A 19,881-nucleotide genomic window follows, 5' to 3' on the forward strand; every position below is an offset into this window, starting at 1 on the left:
ACTATAGTGGTTAAGATAGGGAGGGATATGATCAAAAATATTTTCCAAAGACCCCTTGGTTTGCTGGGTGGAAAAAGGATAGGTGGGGTGGGGAGAGATGACTTGAAAGTACAACACCAGTTAGGAGGTGATCTGAGAGCAAAGGTGAGGGACAAGACATGGGCTCATAGCAGGCTGGTGAGAGAGGTAGGTGAATTAGATGTTCTGAAAGCAGAAACCATAGCGTTTATGAAAGGTTTTAAGTCTGAGATTGGAAGAGAGTGGTGAGAGAAGGGGAAATAGCCATTTGTTTCCTCTTAAAGACGCACTGGTCCTATGTGTGAGCCGTGCACCATAATGAATTGCCCTTCTATGTCCTTCCTTCTCAGTTGCCTATATTGGCATCATCGGTGGTTAGCCTGTATTTCCTTGAACTCACGGATGTCTTCAAACCTGTGCACTCTGGATTTAGCTGCTATGACCGGAGTCTTAGCATGCCATATATTGAGCCAACCCAGGAGGCAATTCCATTCCTCATGTTGCTGAGCTTGGCTTTTGCTGGACCTGCAATTACGGTAAGAATTGCCCCCAAATTATGTTTGCCAGTCCCCAAAAAACTAAGAATGACCACAAGTGTGTAACAAATGGGTTAAAAACAAACAAAAAGTGAACTCGACAACTTGGAACAGATCATGTCTTTGAGATATTTTGAAAATGTCATGTGACTTAATAGTTGAAAATTACTGGCATTAAAAGTTAAGATTGTATAATTGCAAAATTGATGGGTCTCTAATGTTCAGTTTTACAAAATCATTCTAAAAAAATGTTTGTAACTGCATAATTCCCCTTGAATAGCTAGTATGACATTTCTGATATACTTCCTAATTAATGTGTTGATATGGTATCTGAAGTCTGGAAAGCTGGAAGGGAAAAACAAATTAATTATATAGCCAAGAACTTTCTTCTCAAAAAGCATGTTGATATCATTTACAGTTTCATTTTGTACCGGTTAGCATTTTTTATTGATTATGAGCACTAAGCACCAACAATTATAAGGTAAAAAGAGCACAACTCACATTCCTGGCACGTTGGTTCACGCATGCATGCACACACAAAAATAAAATAGATGCAAAACAGGCATTTGTATTTTTAAATATATACTATAAAGAAATGCCCTAACCTACTGGAGTTGAATTTAAAACATAGTTATTTTTAGTTTGCTAACTTACACATTATGAATAAACACATTTTCATTAATCCATTAATAATAAGACTGGACAAGCCTTTCCACCATCTCTTCTGCGCCCAGAATCCCACATAAGGGACAAGAAACATATTTCAAGGTTAATAATATTTATTTCTACCAGTAGGAGCTCTTAGTTCGCTTTTATCATGCTCATGAATGTCAGAGGAAGTGGTTATTAAATGAAAAGCTGTATTTGAATGTAGTTTTTACAAGATTCCCTAATGAATCGGCCAATTCTGGTTCAGCACATCAGCAATTTTAGAAAAGTCTATACATAAGCCTTCCAAAGTTTATACTTTTATGTAGCTATGAATTTGTTTTTTCAAAATTTCCCCTGCATTAAATAATTACAGCGTATGTTTACACTCTAAATAAATTATACAAAACATTTTCAGGAGGTAAAATAGAACTTAATATTCCATACAACTTTATCATACTTAAAAGGTCTCAAAATCCTTTGTAAATTAATGAGTTATTTGAACTCCAGTTAACTCCAGGGTGATTGGAACTATTAATGATGTGCTTGGAAATAGCTGAGACTCTAATAAAAGATATTTAAAGTGCAGTGTTGCTCAGAATAACAGCATTTTCCTGTCATTTCTCTAATGACTTATTAAAAAACCCATATCAGGGCGCCTGGGTGGCTCAGTTGGTTAAGCGACTGCCTTCGGCTCAGGTCATGATCCTGGAGTCCCGGGATCGAGTCCCACATCGGGCTCCCTGCTCAGCGGGAGTCTGCTTCTCCCTCTGACCCTCCTCCCTCTCATGCTTTCTGTCTCTCATTCTCTCTCTCGCAAATAAATAAAAAATCTTAAAAAAAAAAAAAAAAAAAAAAACCCATATCATCAGTCATTTGACAAGAGCAAAAAGAGTGTATGCTTTAAACTGTTACACCAGAAAGCATTTCTCCTAGTTGGGGTGTAACCCCCAAATTGATTGTAATAGAATACTTGAAATAAAATAAAATTCTGTACAAATGTTCATGTTGAACATGTTGTGTTATTTAACACAAGACTATGTTTGATATTTAATCATTTAAATAATTTGTTTTTTATATGTCCAGAAGCCTTTCTTCCCTAGGGTATTTTATTAAGTTGTTAGGAAAGCAAGTCTAATTGTGGTTGCTGACTTGTTGCTGACACCGTTTACCTCACATCAGTCCCTTTGCTGACACTGTTACACATCCTGGGGACAATGACCTTGGTCTCATCGCTGTGTTCCTGCATCTGTGAATCCTTCATTTCCTTAATAAATTCTCAATATGCCAGTTAGGGATGTTTTCCGGGGCTTCCAGGCCAAAGCTTGCTTTCTTGAGCCTTGAGAAATGACGGGGCAAATCTGCCATGGCTACCTCTCACCAAGTTGGACCTCAGGAGCCCAGTGCCAATTCCTCCTACAAAGGGCCCACGAAATCTCGGGGTCTCCACAGGGCTCCCATAGTGGCTGCATGCCTCTTAATAGAACAAGAGGCAGACTAGGGAAATATTTATATTCTGGGGTCCCTAAGTTCCTCCATATCACTTAGAGCTCCACAATACTCCAGGAAGTCAGTGGTTCTTCTCTTCCACAATGGGTTCGTAGCTCTGGATAACCAACTCAGTGGTAAAACAAATCTTGATTTTGCTCACATCAAATACTGTTTTCACACCTTTCTCTCCAAACATATATCATACTTCTTCTAGATTTCTTTCCAATTTCATTTTCTCCTCTATCTTTAAGGACTTCTCCCAAAACATTCATTTTCTCAACGTTGGTCTTATGGGGTCTATAGTCTTCTTGTTCCAGATCCATAATTCTGTCTCTAATCTTACTACATAGTTACTACTCTAATCTCCTTCTCCTCTGTTCCTGAAGGTGAAAAATAACAAGTAGACTCTAATTGCCAACTTTCAAGGTTGCTGTTTTCTTTTTATCTATATGGTAGCATAAACCTGTTACAAAATGGGGTGGTGACGGAGGAGGGGAAACAAGAGGAATCCTTCCTTTGGAATGGGTTTTTAAAGCCCAGTTCTGATGGACATTAATGAGGGCACTTGATGTAATGAGCACTGGGTGTTATATGCAACTGACGAATCACTAAATTCTACCCCTGAAACTAATGATATACTGTATGTTAAGTAAATTATATTTAAATAAAAATTAAAAAAAAAATAAAGACCACTTCTGTGAGGAGAAGCACTGTATTCACCCACTCATCTGAGAGAAGAGCAAGTAAAACAAAAGGCGTCATGTCACCAATATTTTTTAAAAGAATCTCTACATGAACAAAAGAAGATCAACTGATTTTTGATACAGGCCTTTAAATATAAATCACTTAGTGTTTGCTTTTCAGATTTTTTTAAATGCTTTGAGAGACATTTTAAAAATATAACCTGTCTTCGTGATGTTGTACCAGAAACTGTAAAAATTTCTTTCAGGTCTGTGAAATACATTTTCTTATGTCTCTGAAATTGCCCTTAAATTGGAAAATTTCATCCTTAATACTCACTTTTCCTTTACTTTAAAGTAATAATGAAACAAGCATTTTGTTCAGTCCTTTGGAGATTGTGTCTCAGGGAAAACAACACAGGATATCATAAATCTTCATGTAATCTATATGAACAGAAATAATGTATACCTTCTCTTTGCCGGAAGTAAACTTCTATTACATTTTATTAAAGAATAAGTATATCTAACTTTATAGGAGGATTCTATTGGAATTTGATTATAGTTCCTAGACAGTAACCTTATCTTTATGACAATCAAAATGTACAACATTAAATGTATTAGGGTTTCCAAAAGACATTCACTGCAAATTTAAACACTGAAGATACTATGATAAATATTATACTTTTTGTCATTCTCTTTTGCTGTTTTCAAAACAAATACTTTTTTTAAGATTTTATTTATTTATTTGAAAGAGTGAGAGAGAGAGCAAAAGAGAGCATGAGCTGAGGGGAGGGGCAGAGGAGGGGAGGGGTAGACTCCCACTGATCAGGGAGCCCGATGCAGAGCTCCATTCTAGGACTCCAGGATCATGACTTGAGCCAAAGGCAGACACTTAATGGACTGAGTCATCCAGGGGCCCCAACAAAGACTTTTTGATTGTGACTTCTCCCTGTGGTGGCTATTCCTAGGGCAGTGCCCATATGATTAATAAAAAGAAATACATTTGTCACTGTGTCTCCCCTGAACCCGAGCCACTTCAGAATCTCTTCCAAAAACCTGCCCATGATATTCAACAAGCAAAAAAAAAAAAAAAAAAAAAATTCTTTTTTGGCCTGTATACAGATTAAACAGAATATTGTGAAAAGATCCTCTTCAGAAATTGTTTTCTATTTACAAATGACAAAAGCAACAAATAATTTTATTGTCAAAGCCTAAACTCTGAAACCGTATTTTAGCACACCCAGCATGCCATTCAGAATGAGGAAACGAGCAGGCGCATTTAGAAATACATCAGGAAACATCTCCCCTCCCCCTGAGGAGAATTCCATCTTTGGACAAAATTGAACCACTTTGAAAATTCATGCAGTGACATGTAGATCAAGGTTAAATGAATAGAAGTGTGAGGAGAAAATTGATGTGTTTCTTAGAGAGGACAGTTGGGTGATGTCAAAATAATGACAAGAAACCTCTATCTATAATCAAGCCAAATAGTATTAAAGCACTCTCTTGACATATGAGTTTTGAGCATTTTAAAAAACTAAAATAAAACTCCTGAAATCTCAAGGTCATTTGAGATCATGACTATTGTGTTGTATGATAAGACACATTTCCCTAATGGCACTACACAAATAAATTCTTATATAATTTAGCATTCATGGACAAAATGTGAATCATTACATATATAATTGAAAAGAGGAGAAAAAATTATTCACAGAATTATTTTTGAGGAATTGAGGATGAAATCAATATCTCTAACCATACAACAGTGCATTTCAAGGATGAGTGGTTAATTTTCTTGAAATGATGAATTTGAGATAACCATTATCTTATTCTATGTGGGTGGTATATCATGTCACATCTATCTATGCAGAATATAGGACCTATTGTGTTTCTGTGTCTAACTTAAAGTGATAATGTAGGATGATATTTTTCAAGAAGTATAAATAATTAACTCACTGTTCAATGATTTGGAAAAAAAAAACCCACCTTTTGATGATTTCTATACAATTGATCTTCAGGATATTTATCATATATGCCACACGATTTTCACACATGTGTGCTTATTGGTAGAATTCCATTAAGAAAATTATTTTTTATACAAATTAAGATTCTTTATAATTATACACATACCATAATACCTACAGAATTAAATATAGCAGATTGAACACTCAAAACAGAAGGTCGTAGGCTTACTGTCATTAGTTTAAAAAAAAACTATAATTTTAAATACTTCATAAAACAAATGCTAAGCTAGTGAGAACTGGGAAGTTTCCCTTGGGAAATTTGTTTGAGCCCCTTATCATGACTATGACCTTTAAAGTGGCATCATCACTTGTATCTAAGAGACTGCCAGTATCTCCTGTAATTTGACTCTTCTCAGCTCCACACATTTCTAGAAGTCAATGTCGCATTTCACAATAATCTCTTAAACATGATAATCTTAAATATTTGAAATTTTTTTACATAAATAAAATTCATAATTTCAAATCCTGCTTCTCTTGTACAGCATAACTAACGGCCTGAATGCCCAGGGTAATTAGCCAATAAGCATCCCACAGTGAAGGTAACAAATGCAAATCCCACAATGCCAACCATTGTGCTAGACAGTGAGAATAAAAGGTAAATAAGAAATGGCTCTTCCCTCGGGGTTATAGTCTAGTGAGAGACAAACAAATGAACAATTGAGGTGTCTTTTAACCAAGCTATGCTAAAAAGGAAGGATGAGGTGCTAAGGAAGCCACAAAGAAGGAGACATAATTCAATTTAGGGTGATGTAGGGTGTTTCAAAGAAAACTTCTTGAAGGAAATGATGCCTAAATGTATTGGGTCCATTTCTTGATGTCCTATGTCTTAGAATCCTACAGCAAATACACTTTTCTTTATCTTAACATCTTCATCTAACATGTTAATCCTTCTGATACTACAGTATGGCTCTCTGTCCATTGTAAACCCTTTTTTTTTTTTGAGAGAGAGAGAGAGAGAGAAAGCGCGGGGTGAGGAGGGTCAGAGAGAGAGGGAGAATCTTAAGAGAGAAACTCCATGCCTAGCGCAGAGCCCCACGTGGAGCCCAGTCTCACGATCCTGAAATCATGACCTGAGCCAAAATCAAGAGTCAGACACTCAACCGAATGAGCCACCTAGACCCCTGTAAACACACTTTCTAATCTTATACCTAAGAAATAGTACCCAGCATTCTTCAACAAAATCGCTACCATCCACATGTGGCTCTTTCCGTGTTAAGTCTAAATTGATTTAAATTTTAAATACTTAATTAAATACAGTGAAATGAAATAAAAAATTCAGCTCCTCAGTTGTAGTAGCTAAACTTCAAGGCTCAATAGCCACATGTGGGTAGTGGTGACCCTATTGGGCAGGATGGGAAATATTTTTATCATCATAGAAATTTTTATTGGACAGCTTGGCTTTAGATCACACCTTTCTAACCTCATGCATACTCTCCATGGATTGAACCTTCTGTTCAATTCCGAATTGGTTTATTGGGATAATATGCTAGTAAAATTTTCTAATCCTAGCTCTGGTGCTTTCTTTATTCCTCCCCAACCCCCCAGCCATCTTGTTTTTGTGCTTTAAGAGATGAAATGCCAAGACTCTTAAGAGTTAGGGCAGAATCAGTCACCACGCAATTAATCAATAAGGCATCATCCCTGGATGTTGTTGAGCAAAGGTCCAAAGACTGAGTGCTGCAACAGCAAGAAAATGCCAGGACAATATCACACCCTTGACCAGTACATAGGCACACAGAAGATTCAACAAGTGCTCTCCACAGTGCCCTGATTGCTTCTTCTCACTGCTCCCTCAACTACTCAAAAGAAATTGCTCACATCTCTAATGCTTTTAAGAAAAATATATCTTTACCTTGTTGAACTGATGATGTGTTAAGAGATAACTTAGAATTCATTTGTACCCCTCGAGTCCATTCTGAACAGCATCCTGTCTTTGCAGATTATGGTAGGGGAAGGAATTCTCTACTGTTGCCTGTCCAAAAGAAGAAATGGGGTTGGACTGGAGCCCAACATTAATGCCGGAGGCTGCAATTTCAACTCCTTCCTTAGAAGAGCCGTCAGATTCGTTGGTGGGTGTGGGGAACCACAAAGAAAGGAAATGTTGTTTTTTTTTTTTCAAAATAGAAATGTTATATTTAATTACAGATATTAAGTCTTTAAAGCTATAATTTAGATGTATAATTTTGGGTACATGATGAGTTTTACATTATACAAAAAAACTATTAAAACACTAAGACTGGAGTTTTGTATCTGTAATGTGTTATTTACAGTTATAGTCCTTGTTTTGAGAGCTAACATGCCATGCATTTCAGTATATTTTTGTCTTAGCTGTGGTGGAAGCATAAATTTACTTTAAAATGGTTTCTCCGGATGTGTGTTCATTTTTTAAAATGGAGACTAAATGTCAGCAGGCCATTATGAATGGATAACTCTTCAGAAATTAGTTTAGCCACATCAATGATTCCATTTCAGTTCTCCTGGAGTGTTTTCATCCAGAAGTTACTGCACATGGAAATGTCACCACAGAGAACTGAATCATGGCTTTTTCCTTGGTTCTATCCTCTAACTTTACCTCCTATTTTTTATCTAAACCCTCATCTCTTCTTATTAGCCTGGGACCATCTTAATGTTTGAGTCACAGGCCTCTTTGTTTTTTTAACCGAGTTGAGAAGTCAAAACACAGTATACCACACCAGTATGAATGTTTTACATTCATTCCCAGTAAATCAGTAAAATTACTTCACCTGTAACCTCTCAGCTCAAAAGAATAGGTAATTTTATCTAATATCTAGACAATAATTAAATACAACCTTCTCTCCCACTAGAGGAAAAGTCTGGTCTAAATCATGCCCTAGACTCTGCTCCACTAATCAAGGTACTTGGAGATAGTAAGCCAAGAATAGGCCCCTTAGTGGGGTCACAAATTGAAGCAAAGAAAGAAATCTTCAGGACATATAACAGATCTGAGAGAAAAATTTCGCTAATGTAACAAATGCTTTGGACAAAGGGGCATATAACCTCTGTGAAAAGCTTTGTGCCTGTGAGGATGGTCCATCCTACCCTAGCAACCCCATCCTCTGAGGGACTGGAGATTCTCATTTTCCAAAGGTAAAAATGGATGGGCTTCCCCACTGAAGCATACTCTTCTCCAAGACCTTGCATGCTGCTAGGAATTAGAATGTAGAAAGAAAGGTCCTATGTCTTGAATCCCAGGTGATCAGGTGGAGAAGGAATTGGGAGAATCGTTGCTAGGTGGGGATAAGCAGAAAAGGAAAGTGGAAAACAGGGTAACAGGCAGGCCGGCGACCACGGTCTGGAGGAGTTTATTGAAGAATTATCCAGCTGCCTCTTGTATTGATTTCTATGAGCACATCATGAATCAAAATCCAGACTATCAAGTCAGAGTGAATCCAGGGTGTCGAGACAATGTAGAGGAAGCTGGCGAGTTCAGATCATGTGTATGTGAGCAGAGCTAGATTTCCACGCAAGGGACTTGGAGCAGGAATGGAGTTCGAGTGAACAAGTCTGAATCAGAGTTTGTGAGTTTCTGGTTTGAGGCTGGCCCCAGAAGACAAAAGAAAGAATTTGGACAGGGAAATACAAGAACATCATCTCTGAATTCCAAATATGCAGGAAGTCTCTCACAGCCCTGTACCCAAGATATGATTATTATTTCCTTGACAGGGCCCGCCTGCCTTCTTCTCTGTTTTAATTAGCATTCCCTGTATGACTACAGCTTGTGGGAAGTTGGAACCAGTTCTGTAGAGCTTGGCAACTGTGGCTGGAGTTAAGGAGTACTGGGGAGAGGGAGCCCTGGAAGCTCAAACATGCTAAGCAATTTTAAATTATTTTGAATTTTGCTTCATTCCGCATATTTAATCCTCCTCAAACCACACAGTTGGTCATCTTCACATGTCTCAGGTATCTGACAAGTGACCTATGGTAATAATATTAAGAATGGGTCCTATTTAACCAAACTGACAAAAAATACCCCAAATGACTACCTTGGATATACTCGTTGCCCTTATTTTGGAGTTAAGTATCTGGTTTAAAGGTTTAGGAATTTTCTATCCTTATTTTCTCTAAATAAACTCAGAGAAAATGATCACGACAGATTTGCAGGTCATCACATTAATGTGTAATAAACATGGTTGATGATGGCACAATGTCGACATTAAGAACTAACTTGATAACAATTTCTTTCTCTTTGCATATAGGTGTTCATGTGTTTGGACTGTGCTCCACAGCTCTCATTACAGATATCATACAGCTCTCCACAGGGTATCAGGCACCATACTTTCTGACCGTGTGCAAGCCAAACTACACCTCTCTGAATGTGTCTTGCAAAGAAAATTCCTACATTGTAGAAGATATTTGCTCAGGATCTGACCTTACGGTTATCAACAGTGGCAGGTCAGAAATTGAGATTTTAAACCTTCCCACGTCAGTGTTTTCATTGTTCATGAATAGCATGGGGTATCATTTTAGACATACATTTTTTGGTCATAATGATTTTGGTTTTATTTTTCTTTTCTTTATTTTCAATCCAGTGATTTCTTTAGTGGTTACACCATAGAAACTCTTTGGTGGCTTATTCCAAATCCTTCTGTCTCACAAATTTCAGCCTCACATTCTTGCCACTAATCTTCATATCACCAAATCCTATTCATGTTTTGCGATCTACCTTAGACCTCATTATGGTTTTAGGTTATCACAATTGGTTCAATTTAGGAAGTTTATAAATAATCACGAATTACAGTCAATATGTGTCCTGTATTGCTTAAGTGGAAGATTAAATATTTATATTTACATCTCCATTGTATGTTGTATTTTTAAAAAATCATGTGAATCTTCTTTTTGGTAGAGTTTTATACGTGCATCTTCTTTGTATAAACCCAGTAGATCAGTATAGCTTCTAACCTTGCATTTTAGAAAATAAAAGACAGAAAAACTCAAGAAAATACCAATGCATTAAATTTTTTTCAATCAATAAAGTAAAAATGAAATTTTTTGGCAAGAGATAATGTTTTGGAAATTCAAAAGAAATAAATTATAAAGGACAAAGGGCAATAAGTGATTGCTATAAGAATTGCATTTATCATTCAGTGAATTCTCAAGATCAATTTAAGAGTTGAAAATACGTTAATAAGTGCCCTTGAAGAAGCAGAACCTGATATTATGTAATTATACACATTCAAGTTCTCATGGTCCATTCAATAATTTTGACGCTACATTTAAGACCTATGTCCTCTATTCTTTCTCAATCTTTTTACACATCTTGTCTGTGTTAAGTGGTAATCCTTTTTATTAGGTGCCAAATAATCAGGAGGACATTAATATAACTGAATTTTATCTTTTTAAATTTTTTATCCATTAAAAGAAATCTCTATTTTTCTTCCTTCACCTGTCCTTTTCAGTGTTTCTCCCATGTCCTGTGTTCCACCTCTCTCCCAGCTTTCTTTTTAAATTATTTAACTAAATAAGATGCTCTGCGATTCTCAAGACAATAATTACATTAAAGTGGAATATACAGAGAAACATTTTGTTAAAATTGGACTTCTTGTGTTTTTTAAAGTGTAAAAATTACATTTAGACTCATGCTGTGAGAAAATAATTTTGTCTTTTCAAGTTTTATGTAAATGCAACCATATATTTATGAGGATAGGAAAAATTTCAAAGCTTTAAAATCCTAGGTTTTATGGACTTTGACTTTAAGCTGACATAATTTGAATACCAAAGAACAATTATAATGTTTTCCAATCCACTTCTATTTTCAGCCATCTTTCCAATGGTGTAACAAAGTGATCCCCTCCAAAGCCAGCACTTTCTATTGGAAAGCTCATTACTATTATTCTTTAATTCTAATAGTGATTAGCAGTATTTATTTTATCACTCAGATCTTTCCCCAGAAAACTAAAGAGAAATTAAAGTTATCACTTATTGCCTCGAGGCTTTTAAGTTGAACATTTTAACCACCCAGCGTTCTTGAGATGATTGTTAGCAGTGGATCTGAAATAGAAGGCATCATTTGACTGTCTTCTTTTGGCAGGAAATCATTTCCTTCTCAACATGCGACCCTGGCTGCCTTCGCGGCTGTGTACGTTTCGGTAAGTCTCTGACTCTTTTTCATCAGTCTGTGTCCTAGAAAATATCAGGACAAACGAGTGTCGTTTCCAAGTGACTAATTAGATGATATAGCCGTGTAATAACAGAACAGTGAACTTGAGCACAGCAGTCCTTCAACACAATTGCATCAAAAGCAGAAATTCGATCATACTGTACACAACAGTACAGTAAAAGAAATTTTCTACACAGTCAGAATATTTATTCAGCCTGGTATCCCTTCAGTGTAATATATCTCATGGCAAGGTCTTGTGAACTATGTGAATGTTATAAATTCTCAAAATGAAAGAATTGTGTTAAGCACACACATACACACACACACATATGTGCTTTACTTTCAGTATTTATGTAACAGTGAGTTCAAAGTCAGTGTAAACTTGGTAAGTGATATACAGTGAATCCTCGTAGTATCTGATTAATACAGTAGTCTATCAGGTCTTATGTGAGAAAAGCTGACAGCAATTATGTGACAAGTAACATGGAAACTGAATAGTTATCTGGCTAAATGAGATCGTTTTTTTATTTGATGAGTTTTGCTATGTACTTCTTTTTCAGGTATAGAATATAGCCATAGCAGGGGGGAATGGAGCATTAAAGTTGATGTCAAGTGTACGAATTAGACTTTGAGTCTAACTTTTTATATGATTATAATTTAATAGTAAAATGACCTTTCTAACGTACTTACCAGATCGCTTTCACTTTTCAGATGTACTTCAATTCCACATTAACAGATTCCTCTAAGCTTCTCAAACCTCTCTTGGTCTTCACCTTTATCATCTGTGGGATCATCTGTGGGCTCACACGGATAACTCAGTATAAGAACCACCCAGTTGATGTCTACTGTGGCTTTTTAATAGGAGGAGGAATTGCTCTGTACTTGGTAAATAATTTACTATTCTCATTTGATAAACCACAGTTTAAATGGAAAACATGCATAGAACATTTTTGCACTGTAATAATTTACTTGCAATGTAGCTTACATTCGTGAGAAAATCTCTGAGTGCATCTCCATCCTAAGCCAAAACACATTTCCCACTTTTAGCAAAATAATATTTTAAACCCTTACCATGGACCAGCAACTGCAACTTTAAGATTATTGCATTTTATCCTCATACACACACACACACACACACACACACACACACACACCAGAAAGAGTCAGGGACTATTTTTGCTAGTATAATTTTACAGATGAGGAAAGTGAGTATTAGTGAAAGTAAGGTTCATGACAGTAAAGGTTTGGTGGAAGTTTATAGAATATGCCCAAAAACACAAATGTAGCACCTGGATATATTAGCACCAACTAATACCAACTAATACTGAATTCTTTAACAGTACTCTATTTTCAAGCCCAGTCTTCCTTCAGTGAAAATATTCTCAGCAGAAGGAAATTGAGATTGTCCATTTCATGCATTCATTCATTCACTCATTCAATATCTGATCTGTGCCAGGTACTAGACTGAGTATCCATACAGTGAGAAATAAGACCCAGCCTTAAAGAGTTTTCAGTGTAAAGACTAATAAGAATATAGATAGTTGCAGGATGTTAAATGGTATATTAGGGTGTGAACAAAATGCTTTGGGAATAGCACACTGAAGAAGGAATTTAGACAAGCCTTCACAGAAGTGATGTGGTTTTTAAGAAATAAGAAATTTTTTTCTTAGGGTAAGGAAAGGAGGAAGGACATCCAAGCAAAGAAATCGCACAGGCACAAAAATGGATGCATGAAAGAGCAAGTATAAGTGGAAGGTGAGGGAACAGAAGGAATGAGAGATAACAGCCAGGTTTCTAGCTTGGAAGACGGGGCAGATGGTGACTTCATTAGCAGACCAGGAACATGATGGAGGAAGCAAGTTGGTGGAGGAAAAGGGTTTGATGAACTCAATTTAAGGATCAATAGGCAGTTGAAGAGTTGCATCTGGAGCTCAAAAGGGCAATCTGTAGTGGAGAAATAGACTTGGAAGTCATGGACAGTATTGGTGGAAGTACCATTATGGTTACGGAGGTATATGAAATTGCCAGGTCATAAGAATGAAAGGAACCCAGGCCACACCCACATACCAGCAGCATGCAGAGAAATAGGCAGTCACCAAGGAAACTGAGAGAAACTGACAGAGAAATGAAAATCATCTATCACAGCAGTTCAATCATGGGATCTTGATGCCCTTGTTTGTGAAAGGTGTTACAAGACAATGATGACAAAAAGTTGTAAAAGCCCTGAAGCAAGCGATGATTTATTTTTCACTTTTATAAACTAGCATGGTCAGGACTGTCACTTTAAATCTCCTGCTTACGCGCGTGCTTTCTTCAGTGGAGGGGAAAGTGATCAAAGTACAGTTAGCAGGCCAGGAACTGGGCATAAGCTTGGGTTTCCCATGAGAGTGTTGACTGGCAATGTGTCTTACAGAATAGGCAAGGAAGACTGAGAACTGCCTCTCTCAAATTCATGCATTGCCTTTGTGTGGGTGTGATTTCATGGTGTCCTGGAATTAGCCTGGGCTCCATAGTCTGAAGGATTTGGGCTTGAATCTCAAGTATCTTACATTTGGCCAAGTTACATAATCTCTCAGAAGCCTGTTTCTTCACTTATTACATGAGAATAATAACTGGCTATTTCATATCACACCAAGGATGAAGCAACTATATTTATTGAGCACAGTGTTGGGCACTGCATGTTGAACAATACGGCAGAGTTTACTTACAGTCTAATGGACGATTTTCCTAAACTTACACCTTTAAATACAATCATTAATAGAGCATTAGGTAGGGACTGCTCATCCTGAGAACTCTGGCAGTGAGAGCAGAGATAGATACATTTAGAAGAAAATTTGAACCAAGAATTAAAATAGTCAGAGAGGCAGAAGCTGGACTTATTTCATTTCTGTTTGCACTCTATGCCTGAAATTGGAAATTCATCAGTTCTAAGCCAATGCTATTGTAAATTGTTAAGCACTCTATAAAATGTTAAATCCATGGGATTCTTTTGGTTTGATTTGAAAAGTGGCTACCATCTATGGAAATTAGCTCCCAAATAGGTATCTGTTGCTTTCTCTTATCTCTAAACTAAGCATCTCAGAAGATGAAAATCCAACAGGGATTTGGTCATCCATGTGTAAAAATTGTAAAAATTCTGAATCCAAACTTTACCTTATCCAAATTTTTATCCCCCAAATCTAAAATAACAAAAAATTGGTAGGTTGAGTATAAAGACAAGATTAAATAAAATTTAGCTCAAATTTAGTGTACTAGCACTGAATTGATCAAATATTACTTCCAAACTTAAGACCAAGTTAAAGGAAAGAATGTGGGTGCTCCAAACTAGTGATGATGGTCAACCTCTCTTTTGAGAATTCTCTGTACAATGCTGAACACACAGGGCTGTGCTCGATCTGAGTTGTAACAACATTTCGTCTCTGACCTCACTGCAAAACCTGATAGCATGCTTTATGAATGATTCATTGTTTTATATTTTTCACACCTCCCCTGCTTTCCATCAGAAGGTGTGATTAAAAATGGAAGGTAAAATAAATCGGTTAAGCTATTCAAGGTGTCATTCAACAAGAGGTTCCTAAATCCAGGAAAATGAATTGCTTTGAAAAGCAGAAGAATGACCTTATTTCTCTCATTGTCTGTCTTTTCTTCTCAAAACATACAGAGGATAAGATTCACAAAAACACTCAGTAGGATGGAGAAAGGAGAGAAAATCCAACGAATAAAAAATGACGGGCTCTGGATTTCTGAACAGATAGTTCAGTGATTTATGATATAACTCATAAATGATTTCCTGAGTAATTATAGTTTGGGTTTTTTATTATTTGTATTAGTCAATGGTGTATAGAGAGCACATACCTTATTTATTATATGCTTCAGTGGGTCCTCTAGGACAAATTCTTAGTAACCGTGTCTTCTAGTGCATGCTGTTCATTGTTTCTCTTCAATACTAGGGCCTGTATGCTGTGGGGAATTTCCTGCCTAGTGAAGAGAGTATGTTTCAGCACAGAGATGCCCTCAGATCTCTGACAGACCTCAACCAAGACCCCAGCCGAGTTTTAGCCGCTAAAAATGGCAGCAGCAGCGATGGAATTGCTCACACAGAAGGCATCCTCAACCGAAACCACAGAGATGCTAGCTCGTTGACAAACCTCAAAAGGGCAAATGCCGACGTAGAAATCATTACTCCACGGAGCCCCATGGGGAAGGAGAACATGGTTACCTTTAGCAATACCCTGCCTAGAGCCAACACCCCATCTGTAGAAGACCCTGTCAGAAGAAATGCCTCCATTCATGCCTCTATGGATTCTGCTCGATCAAAGCAGCTTCTCACCCAGTGGAAGAATAAGAATGAAAGTCGGAAGTTGTCCCTGCAAGTTATAGAGACTGAGCCTGGACAGTCACCACCTAGATCCATAGAAATGAGGTCAAGTTCAGAGCCCTCCAGGGTGGGGGTGAATGGAGACCACCATGCTCCCAGCAATCAGTACCTCAAGGTCCAGCCTGGCACTGTTCCCGGGTGTAACAATAGCATGCCTGGGGGACCCAGAGTGTCCATTCAGTCACGCCCTGGATCCTCACAGTTAGTGCACATCCCTGAGGAGACCCAGGAAAACATAAGCACCTCCCCCAAAAGCAGCTCTGCTCGAGCCAAGTGGTTGAAAGCTGCCGAGAAGACTGTGGCCTGTAATAGAAGCAACAGTCAGCCCCGAATCATGCAAGTAATCGCTATGTCCAAGCAGCAGGGCGTCCTCCAAAGCAGCCCCAAGAACACCGAAGGCAGCACGGTCTCCTGCACTGGCTCCATCCGCTACAAAACCTTGACAGACCACGAACCCAGTGGGATTGTAAGGGTTGAGGCTCACCCAGAGAACAACAGGCCCATCATTCAGATCCCGTCCACCGAGGGTGAAGGTAGTGGCTCCTGGAAATGGAAAGCCCCTGAAAAGGGCAGCCTTCGCCAAACTTATGAGCTCAATGATCTCAACAGGGACTCAGAAAGCTGTGAGTCCCTGAAAGACAGTTTTGGCTCTGGAGACCGCAAGAGAAGCAACATAGATAACAATGAGCATCACCACCATGGAATCACCACCATCCGGGTCACCCCAGTAGAGGGCAGCGAAATTGGTTCAGAGACGCTGTCCATTTCTTCCTCCCGCGACTCTACCCTGCGGAGAAAGGGCAACATCATCTTAATCCCTGAAAGAAGTAACAGCCCTGAGAACACTAGAAATATCTTCTACAAGGGAACCTCCCCAACACGGGCTTACAAAGATTGAGTGATGGAATTCAGTCACTTGAGCGAACCCCAAAAGACCGCGTGTTGATTCTATCTGTGCTCTGTTCCAGCGGATTGAGAAGCCTTCTCATCAAACTGGGTCATCTACCATCAGCCCGGAGCTCAATGACTCTTGAGAACTACTACACTCAAGCTTGTAGATTTCACATCAAGGGGAGGGAAAAGCACAATGAAAGAACCTAATTAATGTGATAATGTGAAGAATCTTAAGACCTATCTTCAAACTCAAAAGGTTTGCAGAAGGCAGTATCAGAAGAAAGTGGTTTCCTTCTGTGTATACTATTTTACTTCCTGAATGTGCCAACTTTAGGGATTTTTCTTTATAATTAGCTGTGGGAATCCAGAACCCATGTTTCCCTACAGCAGAGGCCATGCAGTATTATATATTCATTTTGCAGAATCTGCACCTAAAGCTCAGTAAGGGTGGTGCTGATTATTATAGTACATATACCATGTAAACTCTCAAATTCTATTTAGCTGTGAAATAGTGGTGTGCAATTCCTTGTCAAAGAAATGCTACTGTATTAAGAAGATGCTGGCTGCTTTGTGTTAGAATAGGACACCCCGCAGCTTCTCTGTAGTGGCTCTGTCACAGTCAAAAAAAACGAAAAGGTTTTGTGCATTTCTTCAAAATTATGCTTTCTTCGACAACAAAAATTGTGTAGGAATATTTTCAGTGAGAGGGAGTAACTAGTACTTTTCTACATAGGTTTTTTTTTTTTTTTTTGCTGCTTACTTTTTAAGTATAGGTACTATTACTGATTCTGTTTTTTAGTGAGTAAATTTGCATAATTTTAAAAATACATCTTTTTAGAGTCTTTTGAAATTGTTGTGATCATATTTTGCATTTTATGGCTCCTCCTTTATTTATGAATTAAAATATTTTTTTGATATTATGGATATGTTTTTCTATTTTTAAAGCAAGAATAACAGTTGACATTCCTTGAGCAAAATATATCGCTGTGAATTTATAAACAACTAATCTGAACCAACACTTGACATTGTGGGTTACATTGCCAGCAATATTGGTTGAGTCTACCCTTGGATGTCTCCAACCAGCTGGCTTTGGTTGCTATCTTAACAAGTAATCCAAAAACTTCATTTTGTTCCAGATTATTAATTTTTGATATCCTAACAACCAGTAAATTAGAGCAGCAGGAGTTGGGTTTTACCTTCTTCCCTCAGATATTTTTGTTAACTGGACATCAACTGGAAGAATCTGGGAAAAAAATGCAAATTGATAAGTGAAAATATCTCACAGTGTAAATTAAGAATGTATTTCTTCAAAATCTCTAAATAGGCACCATTTTGTGCTTAATATGCAAACAACAGTTTTGCTACCTATCCTGAATAAAGCCTTCAGCCTAAATCAAAGGAAACCAATACTACCAATGAGAAGAAGATAAAACCAGAACATTTGGAGGTGTTTTTCAACTTAAAAATTTAAGTATGGAGAAATAACTTGGTTCTTAGAACTTAGTATCAAACCTTTTTTACACCATTTCTCAAAGAATTCTAATATACACTCAATGATTGCCAAGGGGATAGAAGGTAACAACAAAGCTGGTTGATCTGATCGGTTTCGTTTTCCATGAGAACAGAAGGAGTTGTTTAGAGATAAAGACTATCATATCATTATCAACTTCTACAGGAAAAGGGCAAAGCTTTCTAGAGTCACCAACCTCCTCAAAGCATAAAAGCATTAGGGATTTAGCTGAAACCAGCAGAATTGAAAACTCTGGCAATAAAATATGATTCAACTACATCCCTTCTGGCAACTTCCTTCTCAGAGAGGGGAGTGGGAGTAAAACATTGCCTTCCCCACTTCTCGCCACTACCACCGTCACCACACTCCTACTGGCTTCTGCCATCTCATAGCGAGAAAGGTGGACTGGTTTTAGTACTCTGAAGAAAAAAAAAAGCTGCAGCATTTCAGGTGCAGTAAGATGTTTCCTAATCTTTCCTATTTCTTAACAAAAGATTTTAAAGTACTTCTCGAGTCATTGAGGGTTTTTTTTTTTTCTTTACATAAATATTGATATATTCTTTTTCTACTCAAAGTGCCAAAGGCTACAGTTTCTAATGACTGAACCAATTGTACCACATTGTTAAGGAAATATAATGACAGTCGCTAGAACTCAGACCTCTGCATGTATATTTGATAATACATCTTTTGTAAAAAAAAAAATTACAAAAAAATGTTTGTTTACATTCCACTGGTACCTTAATTTAAAATAAATGAGACTAACAGGTGGTATCTCTTCTTAGTGTTCTATTTATCTGATTTGCTAATGAGAGCACTTCTTCCTTTGTTAGGCTGTGCTTTACTGAGAAAACCAAGTATTGAATAAAGAGAGTAATTATCTTTTTAAAGTAAATAAAATTATGAAAATATATATAATATATATAAAGTATTGTGTTTAATAAAATGTTATGCAATGTTTTCCAAACTGATAAAGTTTGTAAAGTGCTATAATGTATTTTAAGTACAGATTAAAGCTATTGTGTGAGTATATTGTGCTAACATCATAGAAATAAAGATTAGATTTCTTCATCAAAATTGGAACATCTTGGTTTTTTTACTTCAGAGTACGAATGGATAATAACTTGGCTTATAGGAAAACAGCTGAAGAAACAAGAAGGAATCGGAGCTAATTATATTCATAACTGTTTAGAAGAAAGAGTGTTGCACTCACAAAGAAAAGTTTGTCAAACCATGCCATAATGTTCCCACGTCACTTAGAATTTTGTTTTATGCTTATCACAGGAGCTCTTTTAGATTTACTCAGACATAGACTTCTCATGCATCAATGTTATAAAGTGTAAAAATGAAAATATGTCAGGTCCAATCGCTCTGAATCCATTTTTGACTAAGAGTAGTTGATGGGCCTCTTTTCCCCAATATTATTGCCCTCTGTGGCAGCTTGTCTTTAAAAGAATGCTCTACTATTAACTCCAGGATTGTTTTCCAAGTCATTAGCATCTGTTATATGAATTTTGCGGCTGATACTCTGTATGTCTCACTAGAAGGTACTAACACAAGTTTTTAGACCTCGACCAGGAATTATGC

The 19,881-nt window shown here is 37.2% G+C and overlaps 1 protein-coding gene across 2 annotated transcripts in view; it reads left to right on the forward strand.

The window, feature by feature from the left end:
• PLPPR4 (phospholipid phosphatase related 4) overlaps positions 1 to 19,371 on the forward strand; it is a 41,744-nt gene extending 22,373 nt beyond the window's left edge. Inside the window, exons 2-7 of one of the 2 annotated variants that reach the window (XM_021690094.2) lie at positions 369 to 554; positions 7,337 to 7,466; positions 9,615 to 9,810; positions 11,447 to 11,504; positions 12,227 to 12,400; positions 15,466 to 19,371. In XM_021690094.2, coding sequence (XP_021545769.1) covers positions 369 to 554; positions 7,337 to 7,466; positions 9,615 to 9,810; positions 11,447 to 11,504; positions 12,227 to 12,400; positions 15,466 to 16,791 — 2,070 coding nt within the window. In that variant the 3' untranslated portion in view covers positions 16,792 to 19,371. The remainder of the gene's footprint in view (positions 1 to 368; positions 555 to 7,336; positions 7,467 to 9,614; positions 9,811 to 11,446; positions 11,505 to 12,226; positions 12,401 to 15,465) is intronic. The other variant, XM_021690095.2, reaches the window with a different exon arrangement.
• Positions 19,372 to 19,881: the final 510 nt, after the last annotated feature.

Source organism: Neomonachus schauinslandi, chromosome 4 (genome assembly GCF_002201575.2).
Source record: "Neomonachus schauinslandi chromosome 4, ASM220157v2, whole genome shotgun sequence".
Taxonomy (NCBI): domain Eukaryota; kingdom Metazoa; phylum Chordata; class Mammalia; order Carnivora; family Phocidae; genus Neomonachus; species Neomonachus schauinslandi.